General features: G+C 45.5%; 1 protein-coding gene across 5 annotated transcripts in view; it reads left to right on the forward strand.

Moving 5' to 3' along the window:
* LCK (LCK proto-oncogene, Src family tyrosine kinase) overlaps positions 1-20,658 on the forward strand; it is a 178,563-nt gene that overhangs the window by 51,781 nt on the left and 106,124 nt on the right. For 2 of the 5 annotated variants that reach the window (XM_069757037.1, XM_069757035.1), the window contains exon 2: positions 8,405-8,502. The exons of 1 other annotated variant lie outside the window; for it this stretch is intronic. In XM_069757037.1, the coding sequence (XP_069613138.1) occupies positions 8,410-8,502 (93 nt within the window). In that variant the 5' untranslated portion in view covers positions 8,405-8,409. Of the gene's footprint in view, positions 1-6,358; positions 6,393-8,404; positions 8,503-8,697; positions 8,776-20,658 lie in introns of those variants that run through there. 2 more of the 5 variants (XM_069757034.1, XM_069757038.1) reach the window with 2 other exon arrangements.

The following is a 20,658-nucleotide window of genomic DNA, read 5'->3' on the forward strand; positions in this document are numbered from 1 at the left end:
GTAAGGGGAAGGTGAGAGGAGGAGGAACCAGCAAAACATACAGTGAAGGATCGGTCAGAGAGATAGGAGGAGAACCAGGAGAGAACGGTGTCCTTGAGGCCGATGGAGCGGAGCATAGTGAGGAGGAGCTGATGATCCACAGTGTCAAATGCTGCAGAGAGATCCAAGAGAATTAGCATGGAGTAGTGACCATTAGATTTAGCTGTTAGTAGGTCATTAGAGACTTTAATGAGGGCAGTTTCAGTAGAGTGTAAAGAGCGGAAGCCAGATTGAAGAGGGTCGAGAAGAGAGTTATCTGAGAGATAGCGGGTAAGACGGGAGTGGACCAGGCGTTCGAGGAGTTTAGAGATGAAGGGAAGATTAGAGACAGGTCTATAATTAGCGGCACAGTTTTGATCGAGGGATGGTTTTTTAAGTATTGGATGTATGATGGCATGCTTAAATGAGGAGGGAAAAATACCGGAAGTGAGGGAAAGGTTGAATATTTTTGTTAGGTGAGAGGTGATAGCCGGGGAAAGGGACTGGAGGAGATGTGACGGAATGGGGTCACTGGTGCAAGTGGTCGGGCGCGAAGATGCAAGGAGCCTGCTTACTTCTTCTTCTGTAACTGCTTCAAAGTCAGAGAGTGAACTAGATGCAGTGGGGGAGGGAGGACAGTGCATGGTATGAAGAGATTGGGAGATGATTTCCTGTCGAATGTGGTCAATTTTTTCTTTGAAGTAATTGGCCAGATCGTCAGCACGGAGATCCGTGGTTGGGGCCTGCTCTCTTGGGTTGAGTAGGGACTGGAACGTGTCAAAGAGACGTTTAGGGTTATTGGACAGGGAGGTGATGAGGGTGTTGAAGTAGGTTTGTTTGGAGAGGTGAAGGGCAGAATTGTATGTCTTTAGCATGAACTTATAATGGATGAAATCTTCGGGTAGATTAGATTTTCTCCACAGACGTTCTGCGCACCTGGAGCACCGCTGCAGGAAACGTGTTTGCAGCGTGTGCCACGGTTGTTGCCGTCTGTGCCGAGTTGTTTTATGTATAGGAGGAGCAGCTTCATCCAGAGCACTTTGCAGGGTTTCATTGTAATGCTTCAATGCAGAATCAGGACATAAGATGGAGGAAATAGGGGCCAATGAGGACTGCAAGTTCATCATAAGTTTCTGGGTGTTAATGGCCTGTATGTTTCTATAGGTGTGGAAAGTGGGGGTGACCTGAGCGGGATGGCAGTTCTTGATAGAGAATGAAAGAAGGTTGTGGTCAGAGAGCGGGAGAGGGGAGTTTGTGAAGTCATCCACTGAGCAAAGTCGGGAGAAGACCAAGTCAAGGGAGTTTCCATCTTCATGTGTTGGAGAGTTAGTATGCTGCGAGAGGCCAAAAGAGGAGGATAGAGATAAAAGGTGAGAAGCAGATGGGGAGAGGGGAGAGGCAATGGGGATGTTGAAATCACCCATGATAAGGGTAGGGGTGTCACAGGAGAGAAAGTGTGGAAGCCAGGTGGCAAAGTGATCCAGGAACTGATGAGAGGGGCCGGGAGGACGATACACCACCGCCACTCGCATGGAGAAGGGGACGTAGAGTCTGACCACATGGACCTCAAAGGAAGGGAAGACAAGTGAGGGTACTTGGGGGATAACTTGGAAAGTACATTTGGGTGAAAGGAGCAGACCAACGCCTCCACCTGCTCTGTTGTCTGATCTTGGGGTATGAGAAAAGTGCAGTCCACCATATGAAAGAGCAGCAGCAGCGGTGGTGTCTGACTGCTGGATCCAGGTTTCAGTAAGAGCCAGGAGATTAAGAGAATTAGAAAGGAAGAAGTCATGAATGAAGGAGAGTTTATTACACACAGAGCGAGAATTCCAAAGGGCACAATTGAAAGAGACAGCAGGCATGCAGGGAATATTAATAAGGTTAGAGGGGTTTCTGGGTGTAGCAATTGGGAGGTTTGACTGGCTATAACATGGGGGGCCGGGGTTTGGAGATATGTCTCCAGCGACTAGGAGAAGGAGGATCGAAAGAGTGAGCAGATGGTTAAGTGATTTGTGAGAGCGTCTCTTGTGTTGGATGTTGGGACTGAATGGATCTGTGCTGTTAAGCAATGTGAATAGAGCATGAGTGCTATACATAGGAGAGGCAAGGACAGAGGGGCCGATATGGATGGAGTGTAGAGAGTTAATGCAAGGGCGGTGAATGTGAGTGAATGCAGCAGCCAGAATATAGATTATACAAATAAATATGGTGAGTATTTGTGCTGTTTCAAGTGAATATGGATTAGATTTAGTTTTTCTTACCTGTGTCCTGCCCTGTCTAACTGCCATGTTATAACTGCCGAGTACTTAGAAAAAAAAAGTACTTTGAATAAAAAATACACGAATAACAGTGCACGAATGCACCCCTGCACGAATGCATCCCCAAGCTACATCTACATTTATAGAAGGCTAGCCCTTAGATCTCTTTTTTTTTTTTTTTTTGTGTTAAAGCTCGTTAGCAATCAATCTAACTCAGTTGAGACAACAGGACACAATAAATGTAGTGATCAGATAAACAAATGTCCAGGTCTACATGGATCATAAAGCACTTTGAAACAGTTATGTGATCTCTCTGAGTAAGGACATGCAAAAGTGAGTTAAATATCTATAAACACAAAGGCATAATAGTATGACTAACATATATAGATACATGCAGGATTCAATGCCGAAGATAGAATGACTCAGATACCATCCAAGCTGCTTGCTGTCAGGGACTGGAGCAATAGACATGCAGGATATTTCAGCTCAGAGAATGAATCATATGTTTACCATCCAAGCTGCTTGCTGTCAGGGACTGGAGCAATAGACATGCAGGATATTTCAGCTCAGAGAATGAATCATATGTTTACCATCCAAGCTGCTTGCTGTCAGGGACTGGAGCAATAGACATGCAGGATATTTCAGCTCAGAGAATGAATCATATGTTTACCTGTATGAAGAGAGCTGTAACCATGGAAAACCCAGCACAATATCATCATGCAAATTATGCAACACCAGAAAACGACAATCTTCCTGATGGGCTGGCGCCATGCGCATGGTCAGCTGTGTCCAAAATTGAGGTTTATTTTTAGCCAATGGTGTAGCATCAATGTCCCTCAAAGGAATTGGGTTCTGCAAAGGCTGCAAGGGAAAACCACAACATCTGGCAAATTCTAAGTCCATTAAGTTCAGAGCGGCGCCTGAATCCACAAATGCCATGACAGAAAATGATGATAATGAGCACATCAAGGTCACAGATAACAGAAATTTAGGTTGTATAGTACTGATGGCAACAGAACTAGCGATTCTCTTAGTACGCTTAGGGCAATCAGAAATAACATGAGCAGAATCGCCGCAGTAAAAACACAACCTATTCTGACGCCTGAATGTTTGACGTTCAGCTCTAGACAAAATCCTTTCACACTGCATAGGCTCAGGGCTCCGCTTAGAGGACAACGCCACAGTGTGCACAACTCTGCGCTCGCGCAAGCGCCGATCAATCTGAATGGCCAGAGACATAGAATCACTCAGACCAGTAGGCGTGGGGAACCCCACCATAACATCCTTAACAGATTCAGAAAGACCCTTTCTGAAAATTGCCACCAAGGCATCCTCATTCCATTTAGTCAGTACAGACCATTTTCTAAATTTCTGGCAATACAATTCTGCCGCTTCTTGACCTTGACACAGGGCTAACAAGATTTTCTCAGCCTGATCCACAGAATTAGGCTCATCATACAACAACCCCAATGCCTGAAAGAACAAATCAACATTAAGCAAAGCAGGATTGCCAGATTCCAGGGAAAATGTCCAATCCTGTGGGTCACCACGCAGCAGAGATATGATGATTTTAACCTGCTGAATAGGATCACCAGAAGACCGGGGTCTTAATGCAAAAAACAGTTTACAGTTATTTTTGAAACTCAAAAATTTGGATCTGTCACCAAAGAATAAATCAGGAGTGGGAATCTTAGGTTCTAAGGCAGGAGTCTGAACAATGAAATCTGAAATACCCTGTACTCTAGCAGCAAGCTGGTCTACACGAGAAGCTAATTCCTGAACATTCATGCTAGCACAAGGCTCTTCAGCCACCCAGGGATTAAGAGGAAGGAGTAGACAAAGTAGACTGAAGAAAAAAAATGGCTCAAGACCTTTCTTCCCTTCTTCTGAGATGCATTTAACTCATTATTGGCCAGTTGTACTGTTATGATCTGGTGGCCTAGGAGCAGCATGAGAAGGACTCTGGAGAAGGTGGTCCCTGTACTGACCGCAAACCCTGAACCTAGCAGCGCAACTAGAAGTAGCCGTGGGGGGTACCTAACACTCCCTAGACCCCTCGGCACAGCCTAAGATCTAACTACCCCTAAAGACAGAAACAGGAAACCTATCTTGCCTCAGAGAAAATCCCCAAAGGATAGATAGCCCCCCACAAATATTGACTGTGAGAGGAGAGGGAAATAACATACGCAGAAATGAAATCAGATTTTAGCATAGGAGGCCATACTAGCTAAAAAGAAAGAATAGAACAGAGTACTATGCGGTCAGTATAAAACACTAGAAAATATCCACCGCAGAAAATACGGATCACCACATCTGACTAAAGACATGGGGAGTATATCTGCATCTCCAGAGAAAAAGCTAGGCTGCAAAAAATCCTTCACAGACTAAGCTGGACAAGACAAAAACATGAAAATGCACAGAACTTTAAGGTCTACAGCAGGTGGACAGCAAAAACAAAGCCAGGACTTAACTTTGTAGAAAAGCACAGCAAACTGGAGAGACCAGCAGGAAGTGAATCCTTCAAGAACAATGGACAACTGGCACTGACTAAAGGATCCTGCAAAGCTATATACCCCAGTCAGTCCTGCAATTAGTAGATACACATGTTCACTCCTGCAATCCAGGCACAACTGCATTACCCTCTACAACCACCGGAGGGAGCCCAAAAGCTGAATTCACAACATGAAACGTCCCGTAGAGAGCTCATGGTAAAGATGGCTTACAACATACCGAGCTTCAGTGAGAGGTATCGTAGTTCGGGAGAAGGTATCTATGACGATGCAGCCTCAACACCCTGACGAAGCCAGTTTAGCTGGCGAAACATGTTGGGGAGGCTTTAGGAGCAAGTTTTAGTTACACTTGCCAGTGATTGTGTATTGGGAAATGAGTGTATATAGGTAGTGACTAGTGATGAGCGAATATACTCGTTACTCGAAATTTCTCGAGCATGCTCAGGGGTCCTCTGAGTATTTTTTAGTCCTCGGAGATTTAGTTTTTCTTGCCGCAGCTGAATGATTTACATCTGTTAGCCAGCATAAGTACATGTGGGGATTCCCTAGCAACCAGGCAACCCCCACTTGTACTTATGCTGGCTAACAGATGCTCATCACTAGTAGCGACCGCATCATACCTTATACCCCTGAATACTGTCACTAAATAGGAATAGGACTGCGAACTATATAAAGGATGGCTGTCTTCAGAGCAGTATATGGTTTTTCTATTGATGCACACTGACAAGTGCAAGTTTTAAATCTAATTCCCGTTTTAATTGTATCATTAAAAGTTATTTTTTAGAGTCTTCAGCTAGGGATTTTTTTGCCTGTTGGCAATTTGCGATTTGTGTTTCTATCCTGAATATGGAACTGTTCAGGACTGTTTGAGAGTTTTCATACAAGGGACTGTTCCTTTTCCCTTATGGGCCAGAAGAGACTGAAGTTTAAGTGAAACATTATTTTGAATAACTGTTTCACATATTGTTTTTCTTGTTTTGTTGCACCTTTTTCTGCTGGAATAACGGAAGCTGGTGCTCTCAGCGGGTTGTTACAATCTTTTCCAATTGGGATTGTACCGCTTTGGTATATGTCGCAACCGGAGGCTATTAATGTATTGGCTTAAAGGCCTATTGATATAAATGGACATCAACAGTTTGTTCCGGGGTCCTTACCGAGAAGGACCGGTATTGCTGGAAGGTTTTATGGCTATGGACTGTCAGATTTGCTGTTCCTGGGCCCTTAACAGAGAAGGGCCAGATCTAAAGAGAAGATAGCAGGACTAGCCTACAGTCTGATATGTGATAAAGTTTAATAGAGTTTTATAATGCATTGTCTCTGCTCTAACGTTTCTTTTCAGGTCTTACATGGTCAGGGATGACCATGATTAAAGTGTGGGAGAATGTAGTGGTGGTGGGAGCTCATGGATTGCTTCCAGACACCCAAGGGTTTAATGTGTTTTATGTATTTGTATGTAGTAGAGGTAGAATACCCCCTGGGGCTACAGTTAGCTGGGACAGGGTTAACTGAAGTGGCCAGCCCAGATGGGAGGGGAACTGAGTGTAAGGCTTCTTTCACACTTCCGTCGGCAGTGTCCCGTCCTAATACGTAGGGAAGATGTGCCGAGGTATGTTGATAAAATAGTGATACAACGGGGGCGAACGCATCCAGTGTTATGACGGATGCGTCAGTGAGCTTTTCTGGTGTAGATATGGGATTTAGTATTACGGGGACGAGAGAGAGATTTTTTTTTTCAGAAACAGAGGCAGGAAGTGAGAGTCAGTGTATGTGAGGGCATGAGTGCACATGCAGCAGAAATAGTGGGCTGCTAGGGACAAAGTGAGCTCAATATCCAGGACAGCAGATTGCTGTAAATACCCTTTGTGTGATTCAGTCTAATAGCCAAGTGCAACGTCGAGATGGATGTCGGGGGGGGGGGGGGGGGAGGGGTGATGGGGCAGGGGCACACTGAGCTTGTGAAGCTAGATGAAAGGATGGACTCAGACCACAATGGGGGAAGGTATTGCAATCCAGAAATTCTGCTAGAGGTGAGGAAGATCTCCAAGGGCTAGGAAAGCCAAAGAGGGGGATGTGCCACCTATCCTGAGAACAAGGGCTAAAGTTGTATCTGGTATACCTTTGGCAACGATGACAACCCATTGGGCCTTATCCTTTAAGCCTGCTTGCAAATACTGTACAGACTGCCATTCTCTAAGTAAAAGGCTTTTTTTATTAACCACGTGGCTCCTGGATTGTTTGCTGCCCTGGTTCCAGAAGAGCGATTCCTAGAGTCAGAAGAGGCCTGCAGGCCAGAAGTAAGTGGGAAGCACCACATACACAGCAGCACACCAGGACTGAGACAGCTGCTCTGGTGGTACCTGAACATGGGGCCAAGACGGCAATACCTTAACCTGAAGCCACACAGGTGGTAACCAAACCTTATGCTGCATCGGCATTATAAACCTGAAGCAGCATCGGCGGTACCCGCGCCTGAAGCCACTCTGGCGGTACCTGAGCCTGAAGCTGTACTAGCGGTACCTGAACTTGAAGCTGCTCCTGTGGTACCCAAACTGGAAACCGTTCCGGCGTTATTTGAACTAGCACTATTGTCTGCCTTGGTCAGCGTTCCAGATTCCATGCTGTTGGAGCCTGTTCAAGTATCTGAAGCCTGTACCACCTGTTACTCTCAGTCAGTGTCTATTCTGCTCGGTGACCCAGAAAATGTGTTGTCTGAGCAAAGTCTGCCAGTATCTCTGAGCCCATGTCTGTGTCTGCGATCCTCAGCAGTTGCGGTAATGCGGACTGCCTAGAAGTGGCACCTGGTGGCTACCTGCAACTCCAGCCTAACTCCACCATCAGGTGCTCTAGCGAAAACCAGGTAGCCACTAGCTACTTCTCTCCTAGGTAAGCCCTGCCCTTGGCACAGTGGGTCCGCGATCCACGTGTGTGACAAGAAGCGATTGATTGCAGTTATTTATTCCAAAGGCTGTGCAATCAAATATTAAGTAGAGGGTGCCAACAATTTTGTCTGGCTCATTTTTGTTATTTTGTGTGAAAGTATGTCCAATTTGCCTTTTTTTCAGTTTTTTTCTGCTCTTCTAAAACACAAAGGAAATAAACATGTTTATAACAAAACGTGTAATTGCAATAATTTTCTGGAAGAAATACTTCATTTTCTGGAACAATTTCAAGGGTGCCAGCACTTTTGGCCATGCCCGTATATAGAGCCAAATAGTTGCAGTGTGACTACTGCCACCTGCCGTTAGATGTGTATATAATAATTATGTGCGGGTAACATTTTCTGATCTGGATCTAAAACCAATTCAGCGCAAAAACTGATATGTTAGATCAAATGATCCCATACAAAACTACGTGATAGGCTCCCACACTAGTTTTCTTTGGATATTTTTGGACAACACTAGAGAGAAAATTAAGCTGCTAGATAAGTGGAATTCATTGATCTATGAAAATGGTAGTTTAATTTGTAAACTTTATATTAAAGCATAGTAACAAGAACACCTCTGCTGAAGTCACAAAATGGTAGTGTTTAGGCACAGGTAAGTCGTCTGCATGCTACCAAACACTCAATTTATACTGTACAGATACTTTTTTAACTTGATGAAGTCTTTGTGTCTGCAGGTACAATGGGGTGTGGGTGCAGCTCTGATTATGATGAGGACTGGATGGAAAATTTTGATGTGTGCGAAAACTGCCATCTTCCTCGAGAGAAAAATCAGGTCAGTATATACATAATAAACAGATGGCTACTCACAACTGCAAATGCTAAAACCTAAAATTATTTTATCACTTAAACCTGTTAATTCATATAGTCCTCACATTTTACTAATACAAAGTCAACTCACTAATTTTAGTCATATAAAAGGATTTCTTACAAATACAACTCCTTTTTATATTTTTTACTATGTTAAGAGAACCTTTCATGGGAGGTTCACCTATGCAATGCAGAGGGAAGCTGCTAAGAAAGGGTCCATTTACAGGATCTCACAAACGTGAGTACACGCCTCATATTTTTGTAATTTTTTTTATTATAGAATGTAAAATAGTCAGTGTACGGCTTGTATAACAGTGTAAATTTGGTGTGCCCTCTAAATAACTCAACACACAGCCATTAATGTCTAAACCGCTGGTAACAAAAGTGAGTACACCCCTAAGTGAAAATGGACAAATTCTGCCCAAAGTGTCAATATTTTGTGTGGCAACCATTATTTTCACTGCCTTGCTGCACTGCCTTAACTCTCTTGGGCACAGAGGCGTATCTAGGGTTTCTGGCACCCGGGCGAAGAATTCATTTTGGTGCCCCCCCACCCCCAAGGACATATGCGATTTGCACACTTAGTCATGTACCCATGAGCTCCTCTCCCTAATGCTCTCAATGTTCAGTGGAAAAATGAGAGAAGCAGAAGAGAAGCTCGTTGTCACAGGACCATAAGTATGAAAATCGCATATGAGTGAAGTGTCCATGTGATGACTACTGGAACCTGTAGAGCTGAATCCTGACATCGCAGGCTACTGAATTCTCACAACTAATGCACTGCACACTTTTAGGGTTCTCCCTTGCTGGTGGACAGTCATGTCAGCACAAGCATGTGATTTGTTTACTTCTGACCACATTCTGACTAGACATGCCCGGCCTCGCTCAGTTCATTGTCATTGAGTGAGGCCACACATGTCTAGTCGGCACGTGACCGCATGTACGTGAATCACCAGCACCAGAGAATCCTGACAGTGTGTAGGGCGCACTGTGAGAAGTCAGAAGTCTGCAGTCACAAAGAATGACTGCAAACTCATCAAAAACCTGGACATCCCCTTTAATGCTCCTAACATAAATAAAAACATGAGAGTTAGTCAGTATCACAAATAACATTTACATCCAGGTACCTTATAGATGGCGTTGTCTCTCAAGCCGTTTTCCTTTTCTTCATCTTGTCCAGACCCCATGATGAGTTTTCTCATCCACAGCCGCCTCTGCAGACTTCCATCTTTTCCGCTCTTTTGCAGAAAATCTCCACATGACGCCCTTAAAGATACAAGTGTCATTATAATGATCCTGAATAAAAAATTGCCCCTCACTATATTGTCTGCACAAAATATGACCCCCACACTGTCCCTCTTATGGTACATGCTTTTTACACAGACGTCCCCTTTCCATACCGGCCCCCATTTTCACACTGTCCTCTCACACTGTGTCCCCCCTATAGGGCTCAGTATTTATACTGTACTCTCTCATCACACTCCCCCTCCTTGGAATACTGTCTCCTCCTGGCTATGCCCTTACACTGCCCCCCCATGCTACGCATGCACAAATCCCAACACCCTCACTCCCCATATTCTGTCCACATACGTTTTTCACATTGCTACTCATACTGTGTCTGCATACATTCCCCCGTTTGCTCCCCAAACTGTCTGCACCCATCCCCCATACTGTTTCCTCATATATGCCCCCCATTCCCCGGTATTGTTTCCTCATACATGCCCCCCATCTCCCCATTTGCTCTTCATTTTGTGTCCTCAAATCTCCCCCACACATTAAATCCCCCATCCCCATGACAAATCTCCCCCACACATTAAATCCCCCCATCCCCATGACAAATCTCCCCCACACATTAAATCCCCCATCCTCATGACAAATCTCCCACACACAATAAATCCCCCCATCTCCACTCACATTAAATCCCTTCCCCACAATAAATCCCCCCATCTCCACTCATATTAAATCTCCCCCATCCAATAATAAATCCCCCCATCCCCACAATAAATCCCCCATCTCCACTCACATTAAATCCCTTCCCCACAATTAATCCCCCCATCTCCACTCATATTAAATCTCCCCCATCCAATAATAAATCCCCCCATCCCCACAATAAATCCCCCATCTCCACTCACATTAAATCCCTTCCCCACAATAAATCCCACCATCCCCACTCACATTAAATCCCCCCACAATAAATCCCCCCATCTCCACTCACATTAAATCCCTTCCCCACAATAAATCCCCCCATCTCCACTCATATTAAATCTCCCCCATCCAATAATAAATCCCCCCATCCCCACAATAAATCCCCCATCTCCACTCACATTAAATCCCTTCCCCACAATAAATCCCCCCATCTCCACTCATATAAAATCTCTCCCATCCAATAATAAATCCCAGCATCCCCACTCACATTAAATCTCCCCCACAATAAATCCCCCCATCTCCACTCACATTAAATCCCTTCCCCACAATAAATCCCCCCATCTCCACTCATATTAAATATCCCCCATCCAATAATAAATCCCACCATCCCCACTCACATTAAATACCCCCACAATATATCCCCCCCATTCCCACTCACATTAAATCCCCCCCTGCACCTTCGGTGTCTTCAGCTCCACTGGAGCACTTACAGTTACCACCGATCTGCATCTCAGTGCCTCTGCTCTGCAGCGCGGGCGAGTGACGTCAGCAGCGTGATCACATTACCTGATCACGCTGCTGGCGTCGCTCTGACCCGGCAGTCAGAGCTTCAATTGTACTCGCATCTCAGATGCAGTACAATTGAACACTGGGAGCCGGCGCGCTGCAGCTTCTCAGTGCCGGCTGTCAGCTTGACAGTTGGCACAGAGAACAGCTGACTCCCAGTGCGGGGGGGCGGCAGAATCCGCTTTAGGTGGCCCAACTGCGCCCCCCTGCCGGCTGCGCCCCGGGGCACATGCCCCGGCTGCCCCCCCTAGATATGCCACTGCTTGGGCAACAAGTTCACTAGAGCTTCACAAGTTGCCACTGAAATCCTCTTCCACTCCTCCATGACGACATCACAGAACTGGTGGATGTCAGAGATCAGGCGCTTCTCCACCTTCCGTTTAGGTCTGGAGACATGCTTGGTCCGTCCAGCACCTTTACCCTCAGTTTCTTTAGCAAGGCATTGGTTGTCTTAGAGGTGTGTGTGGAGTCGCTATCTTTTTGGAATTCTGCCCTGTGGCACAAATTCTGAATGGATGGGTTTATGTTCTGCTTCAGTCTGTCACAGTACAAGCTGGCATTCATGGTTCCCTCAATAAACTGTAGCTCACCACAGCTGGCAGCACTCATGCAGCCCTAAACCATGACACTCCCACCACCATGAAACTCCCACCATGCTTGAATGTACGCAAGACACTTGTCTTTGTACTCCTGACCTGGTTGCCACCAAACACACTTGACACCATCTGAACCAAATAAGTTTATCTTGGTCCTATCAGACCACATGACATGGTTTCTTGTACATCATGTTTTGAAGAGGCTTCTTTCTGGGACCATAGTGATGCAGACCAATTTGATGTAGTGTGCAGCATTTGGTCTGAGCACTTACAGAATGACCCCAACACTTTTAACTTCTGCAGGAATGCTGGCACCACTCATATGTCTATTTTGAAAAGACAACCTCTGGATATGACGCTGAGCATGTGCACTCAACATCTTTGGTCGACCATGGCGAGGCCAGTTCTCAGTAGAACCAGTTAAGCCGCTGAATGGTCTTGCCCACCATGCCGCCGCTCAGTTTCACGGTATTGCCAATCTTCTTATAGTCTAGAGTCTAGACCATCTTTATGTAGAGTAACAATTCTTTTTTTTCAGATGCTCAGAGAGTTCTTTTCCCGTGACGGGCCATGTTGAATGTCCAGAAACCAGTATGAGAGAGTGTGAGAGCGATAACACAAAATTTAACACATCTGCTCCCCATTCACAACTGAGACCTTGCAACACTAATAAGGCTACTTTCACACTAGCGTCGGAATTGGCCCGTCGCATTGCGTCGGGCCGAGATTCCGACGCTAGCTTTGGATGTGCTGCACAACGGGTGCAGCGGATGCATTTCTCCGGCGCATCCGCTGCCCCATTGTGAGGTGCGGGGGGGTGGGGGCGGAGTTCCGGCCACGCATGCGGGGTCGGAAAAAGTGGTCCGTCAGCTGCAAAAAAACATTACATTTAACGTTTTTTGCTCCCGGCGGTCCGCCACAACACGGCGCAACCGTTGCAAGACGGTTGCGACGTGTGTCAATATGTCGCAATACGTCAGTAATGTAACTCTATGGGGCAAAAACGCATCCTGCAAACAACTTTGCAGGATGCGTTTTTACCCCTAAACGACGCATTGCGACGTATTAAAAAAAACGCCAGTGTGAAAGTAGCCTAATGAGTCACATCACACCGGGGAGGGAAAAGGACTAACTGGGTACAATGTGGCCATTTTCACTTAGGGGTGTACTCAGTTCTGTTGCCAGCAGTTTAGACATGAATGGCTATGTGTTGAGTTATGTAGAGGATACACCAAATTTACACTGTTACAAAAGCTGTACACTGACTACTTTACATTGTATCACAGTGTCGTATCTTCAGTGTTGTCCCATGAAAAGAGAGAATAAAATACTTACAAAAATGTAAGGGGTGTACTCACTTTGTGAGATACTGTACATTATGTGATCCATGGTATTAAATGTCTGCCGAATGGTTTACATTTGCCAATCTGCTGTCATTTTAACAACGTGTTTAGACAAACAGAAGTAAAGTGAGCACAGAACGGTCAGTCATAGATTGTTCTATGCACATAGAATGCAATTGATCTTGTCTGACAAGACGATGTGCTGCCAAGAACAATGATCTTTTAAGCAAGCTAAAACATAATTTCATCAGATGAATGAGCATTTTTTGTGCTAGCCAATTGATTGAGGTTCCTGAAATCTCATGCCCACATTGCTTATTTTTTCCTTACAGATTTGCAGCAGTTTCAAATCTGCAGCATGACAATTCTTTCAGCATTTTTACAGCGTTTTTCACCTGTTCTAATTAATGGGAAAAATGCATACATAAGAAATAAATGCATTTTATGCTGCATTTTTCCTGCCAGCCATAAGTATTTGCAGCAGATTGTGCATATACCCTTTTAATGTCCTGTTAATTTCAACTTTGTCATTTATTAAAAATTCTCTTTTCATGAGAGGAGAAATGTTTAATTCTTTAGTTTAGTTTGTTGCCTAGATTACCAGCCATCTCTGAAATCTATTTGAGGTGGCTAGTTACCTAGTAAAAGTGTACATAATTGCAAGTTCTTTTATATATAGCTTTCTAGGGCTGTTTCCTTGGATCAAACCAACTTTAGAACACCTAAGCTCCTCAAGTCCTGCAAAGCCAAAGCTACCTCTGCTAGTACCATTGGTAAATGTATCACCCATGCTAACAGCACGGCAAGGTCACTGTCCCGAACTGTCATTCTTTAGAAGGCTGACCTCACACAAGCAGGAAGTTGGAGATTTGTGCTTCTCAAGAGTTATATGTGTCAAGTAGAAGCTGCACTGAAGATTTAGAATCATCCCGAAACTAGAGGTGTTAAATGGAACCTGTCACCCCCAAAATCGAGGGTGAGCTAAGCCCACCAGCATCAGGGGCTTATCTACAGCATTCTGTAATGCTGTAGATAAGCCCCCAATGTATCCTAAAAGATAAGAAAAAGAGGTTAGATTATACTCACCCAGGGGCGTTCCCGCTGTTGGTTCGGGTCCGGCGCCTCCCATCTTCATCAGATAACGTCCTCTTCTGGTCTTCACGCTGCGGCTCTGGAGCAGGCGTACTTTGTCCGCCCTGTTGAGGGCAGAGCAAAGTACTGCAGTGCGCAGGTGCTGGGCCTCTCTAACCTTTCCTGGCGCCTGCGCACTGCAGTACTTTGCTCTTCCCTTAACAGAGCAGACAAAGTACACCTGCGCCGGAGTCGCAGCGTGAAGATCAGAGGAGGACATCATCCTATGAAGATGGGAGGCCATGGACCGGACCGCAACGCCCACCGGATCGGACCACCCGCCCAGTTGAGTATGATATAATCTCTTTTTCTCATCTTTTAGGATACATCGGGGGTTTATCTACAGCATTCCAGAATGCTGTAGATAAGCCCCTGATGCCGGTGGCCTTAGCTCACCCTTGATTTTGGGGGTGACAGGTTCCCTTTAAAGTGGTTTCAGGAGACAGGGAGTGGTTAGTGTTGTGAATTCCGCTCTTGGGCTCCCTCCGGTGGTTGTAAGTGGCACTTTTGTGAGTTCTGCTCTTGGGCTCCCTCCGGTGGTTTTAAGTGGTATGGCTGCTCCTTGGATTTAGCAGTCTGCAGCTGCTTCCACTGATTGTCTTTCTGCTCGGCTATTTTTGCCTGGCTCTTCCCTTCAGCCAGTGCCACTTGTCAATGGTTCCTGGTTGGATTCACATCTCTTTGGATTTCCCTGTTATCCTGACCAGTTCAGCAAAGTTAAGTCCTTGCTTGCTCTTTTCTGTCCACAGGTTGTGGACTTATCCATTCTGTGCTTTCTATGTTTTGTCCAGCTTGTCAGTATGAATTAATTCAGTGAAGCTGGAAGCTCTGGGAAGCAGATTTACCCTCCACACCTTTAGTCAGGTGTGGAGATTTTTGTAAACTCTGTGTGGATTTTTTTGTAGTGTTTTATACTGACCGTATTCCATCCTGTCCTATCTATCTAGCTAGACTGGCCTCCTGTGCTACATCCTGGTTTCATTCTGTGTATGTCTTTTCCCTCTCCACTCACAGTCATTACTTGTGGGGGGCTATATATCCTTTGGGGATTTTCTCTGAGGCAAGATAGTTTTCCTGTTTCTATCTTTAGGGGTAGTTAGTTCTCAGGCTGTGACGAGGTGCCTAGGGAGTGTCAGGAGCATCCCACGGCTACTTCTAGTGTTGTGTTGAGCTTAGAGACTGCTGTCAGTACAGGTACCACTTCCTTCAGAGCTCGTCCCATGTTGCTCCTAAACCACCAGTTAATAACTGTACAAGTGGCCAAAAATGAATTAAATGCATCTCAAAAGAAGGAAACAAAATTCTGAGCCATTTTTTTTCTGTGCTCTGTTTTGTCTTTTTTTTCCTCTTGATCTCTGGGTGGTTCAGGATTTATGCTCTGGCATGGATGTTCAGGGTTTGTTTTCTCGTGTGGATCAACTTGCTGCAAGAGTACAGAGTATCCAAGATTATGTTGTCCAGACTCCGGCTTTGGAGCCTAGAATTCCTACTCCTGATTTGTTTTTTGGGGACAGATCCAAGTTTTTTAACTTTAAAAATAACTGCAAATTGTTTTTTGCTTTGAAACCCCGTTCTTCTGGTGATCCCATTCAGCAAGTTAAAATCATCATATCCTTGCTGCGTGGTGACCCTCAGGACTGGGCATTCTCCCTTGAATCAGGGGATCCGGCATTGCTGAATATAGACGCATTTTTTCAAGCGCTCGGATTATTGTATGACGAACCTAATTCTGTGGATCATGCAGAAAAAACCCTGTTGGCCCTGTGTCAAGGTCAGGAAGCGGCAGAATTATACTGCCAGAAATTTAGGAAATGGTCTGTGCTCACTAAATGGAATGAGGATGCTCTGGCTGCTATTTTCAGAAAAGGTCTTTCTGAAGCCCTTAAAGATGTTATGGTGGGCTTCCCTACGCCTACTGGTTTGAGCGAATCTATGTCTCTAGCCATTCAGATTGATCGGCGTCTGCGCGAGCGCAAAGCTATGCACCATATGGCAGTGTCCTCTGAGCAGAGTCCTGAGCCTATGCAATGTGATAGGATTTTGACTAGAACAGAAGGGCAGGAATACAGACGTCAGAATAGGCTGTGTTTTTACTGTGGTGATTCTGCTCATGTTATTTCTGATTGCCCTAAACGTACTAGGAGGGTCGCTAGGTCTGTTACCATCAGTACTGTACAGCCTAAATTTCTTTTATCTGTGACCCTGATTTGCTCATTGTCGTCCTTTTCTGTCATGGCATTTGTGGATTCAGGCGCTGCCCTGAACTTAATGGACTTAGAATTCGCCAGGCGCTGTGGTTTTTCCTTGCAGCCTTTGCAGAGCCCTATTCCTTTGAGGGGCATTGATGCTACACCATTGGCCAAGGATAAACCTCAGTACTGGACGCAGATGACCATGTACATGGCTCCAGCACATCAAGAAAATTGCCGTTTTCTGGTGTTGCATAACCTGCATGATGTTGTTGTACTGGGTTTTCCATGGTTACAGGAACATAATCCGGTGCTGGATTGGAAAACTATGTCTGTGACCAGTTGGGGTTGTCAAGGGGTACATAGTGACGTTCCTTTGATGTCAATTTCCTCTTCCCCCTCTTCTGAGGTCCCTGAGTTTTTGTCGGATTTCCAGGATGTATTTGATGAGCCCAAGTCCAGTTCCCTTCCTCCACATAGGGACTGTGATTGTGCTATTAACTTGATTCCAGGTTGTAAGTTCCCTAAGGGCCGACTTTTCAATCTGTCTGTGCCAGAGCATGCCGCCATGCGGAGCTATGTTAAGGAATCTTTGGAGAAGGGGCATATTCGTCCGTCTTCGTCACCATTTGGAGCGGGTTTCTTTTTTGTTGCTAAGAAGGATGGCTCCTTGAGACCCTGTATAGATTATCGTCTTCTCAATAAGATCACAGTCAAATTCCAATACCCCTTGCCTTTGCTTTCTGATCTGTTTGCTCAGATTAAGGGGGCTAGTTGGTTTACTAAGATTGACCTCCAAGGGGCAAATAGTCTTGTTTGTATTAAACAGCGTGACGAATGGAAAACTGCATTTAATATGCCCGAAGGCCATTTTGAATACCTTGTGATGCCATTCGGGCTCTCTAATGCTCCATCTGTGTTCCAATCCTTCATGCATGTTATTTTCCGCAATTATCTTGATAAATTCATGGTTGTATATTTGGATGATATTTAGATTTTTTCCGATGATTGGGAGTCTCATGTGAAGCAGGTCAGGATGGTATTCCAGATCCTTCATGATAATGCTTTATTTGTGAAGGGGTCTAAGTGCCTATTCAGAGTTCAGAAGGTCTCTTTTTTGGGTTTTATTTTTTCTCCCTCGTCTATGGAAATGGATCCTGTTAAGGTCCAAGCTATTCATGACTGGATTCAACCCACATCTGTGAAGAGCCTTCAAAAATTTTTGGGCTTTGCTAATTTCTATCGCCGTTTCATTGCCAACTTTTCCAGTGTGGTTAAGCCCCTTACTGATTTGACGAAGAAAGGCGCTGATGTGACGAATTGGTCCTCTGCGGCTGTTGAGGCCTTTCGGGAGCTTAAACGCCGATTTACTTCTGCCCCTGTGTTGCGTCAGCCGGATGTTTCTCTTCCTTTTCAGGTTGAGGTTGACACTTCTGAGATTGGGGCAGGGGCCGTTTTGTCTCAGAGGGATTCTGATGGTTCTTTGATGAAACCGTGTGCTTTTTTTTCCAGAAAGTTTTCGCCTGCGGAACGCAATTATGATGTCAGCAATCAGGAGTTGTTGGCTATGAAGTGGGCGTTTGAGGAGTGGCGACATTGGCTTGAGGGAGCTAAGCACCGCGTTGTGGTCTTGACTGATCATAAGAATCTGATTTACCTCGAGTCGGCCAAGCGGCTGAATCCTAGATAGGCTCGATGGTCCCTGTTTTTCTCCCATTTTGATTTTGTGGTCTCGTACATTCCTGGTACTAAGAATGTTAAGGCGGATGCCCTCTCTAGGAGTTTTTTTCCTGATTCCCCTGGGGTTCTTGAGCCGGTTGGCATTCTTAAGGAAGGGGTGATTCTTTCTGCCATCTCCCCTGATTTGTGGCGGGTGCTTTGGGAATTTCAGGCTGATAGGCCTGACCGCTGTCCAGTGGGGAAGCTGTTTGTTCCTGATGGATGGACAAGTAAGGTGATTTCTGAGGTTCATTGTTCAGTGTTGGCTGGTCATCCTGGGATTTTTGGTACCAGAGATTTGGTTGCTAGGTCCTTTTGGTAGCCTTACTTGTCGCGCGATGTGCGTGCTTTTGTGCAGTCCTGTGGGACTGTCCTGCTTTTGCCTTTGCCGGTCCCTGAGAGGCCCTGGACGCATATTTCCATGGATTTTATTTCGGATCTTCCTGTTTCCCAGAAGATGTCTGTTATCTGGGTTGTTTGTGACCGGTTCTCTAAAATGGTCCATCTGGTACCTTTGCCTAAGTTGCCTTCCTCCTCAGATTTGGTTCCATTGTTTTTTCAGCATGTGGTTCGTTTGCATGGCATTCCGGAGAATATTGTGTCTGACAGAGGTTCTCAGTTTGTCTCTAGGTTTTGGCGGGCCTTTTGTGCTAGCATGGGCATTGATTTGTCTTTTTCTTCGGCGTTTCATCCTCAGACTAATGGCCAAACTGAGCGAACTAATCAGACCTTGGAGACCTATTTGAGATGCTTTGTGTCTGCTGATCAGGATTATTGGGTGGCTTTCTTGCCGTTGGCCGAGTTTGCCCTTAATAATCGGGCTAGTTCGGCTACTTTAGTTTCACCTTTCTTTTGTAATTTTGGTTTTCATCCTCGTTTTTCTTCTGGGCAGGTTGAGCCTTCTGATTGTCCTGGCATGGATTCTGTGGTGGACAGGCTGCAGCAGATTTGGACTCATGTGGTGGACAATTTGACGTTGTCTCAGGAAAGGGCTCAACGTTTTGCTAACCGCCGTCGGTGTGTTGGTCCCCGTCTTCGTGTGGGGGATTTGGTTTGGTTGTCTTCTCGTCATGTTCCTATGAACGTTTCTTCCCCTAAGTTTAAGCCTCGGTTTATTGGTCCTTATAAGATTTCTGAAATTATCAATCAGGTGTCTTTTCGTTTGGCTCTTCCAGCATCTTTTGCGATTCATAATGTTTTCCATAGATCTTTGTTGCGGAGATATGTGGTGCCCGTTGTTCCTTCGGTTGATCCTCCTGCCCCAGTGTTGGTTGAGGGAGAGTTGGAATATGAGGTTGAGAAAATTTTGGATTCTCGTTTTTCAAGGTGGAGGCTTCAGTATCTTGTCAAGTGGAAGGGTTATGGCCAGGAGGATAATTCTTGGGTTGTTGCCTCCGATGTCCATGCCGCCGATTTGGTTCGTACTTTTCACTTGGCTCGTCCTGATCGGCCTGGGGGCTCTGGTGAGGGTTCAGTGACCCCTCCTCAAGGGGGGGTACGGTTGTGAATTCCGCTCTTGGGCTCCCTCCGGTGGTTGTAAGTGGCACTTTTGTGAGTTCTGCTCTTGGGCTCCCTCCGGTGGTTTTAAGTGGTATGGCTGCTCCTTGGATTTAGCAGTCTGCAGCTGCTTCCACTGATTGTCTTTCTGCTCGGCTATTTTTGCCTGGCTCTTCCCTTCAGCCAGTGCCACTTGTCAATGGTTCCTGGTTGGATTCACATCTCTTTGGATTTCCCTGTTATCCTGACCAGTTCAGCAAAGTTAAGTCCTTGCTTGCTCTTTTCTGTCCACAGGTTGTGGACTTATCCGTTCTGTGCTTTCTATGTTTTGTCCAGCTTGTCAGTATGAATTAATTCAGTGAAGCTGGAAGCTCTGGGAAGCAGATTTACCCTCCACACCTTTAGTCAGGTGTGGAGATTTTTGTAAACTCTGTGTGGATTTTTTGTAGTGTTTTATACTGACCGCCCAGTATTCCATCCTGTCCTATCTATCTAGCTAGACTGACCTCCTGTGCTACATCCTGGTTTCATTCTGTGTATGTCTTTTCCCTCTCCACTCACAGTCATTACTTGTGGGGGGCTATATATCCTTTGGGGATTTTCTCTGAGGCAAGATAGTTTTCCTGTTTCTATCTTTAGGGGTAGTTAGTTCTCAGGCTGTGACGAGGTGCCTAGGGAGTGTCAGGAGCATCCCACAGCTACTTCTAGTGTTGTGTTGAGCTTAGGGACTGCGGTCAGTACAGGTACCACTTCCTTCAGAGCTCGTCCCATGTTGCTCCTAAACCACCAGTTCATAACAGGTTAGCATAGCCCCAGGGGATTCTGGGAAAGTTGCTGTTGTTGCATCTGGTGTAGTGACGCAATCGAGAGTGTGTCCTTCCCTTTAAGTAATCCTGGATTCTGAGTAGCTTCTGTACACTACAGCTCACTCTCC

This window comes from Ranitomeya imitator, chromosome 3, assembly GCF_032444005.1.
Source record: "Ranitomeya imitator isolate aRanImi1 chromosome 3, aRanImi1.pri, whole genome shotgun sequence".
Taxonomy (NCBI): domain Eukaryota; kingdom Metazoa; phylum Chordata; class Amphibia; order Anura; family Dendrobatidae; genus Ranitomeya; species Ranitomeya imitator.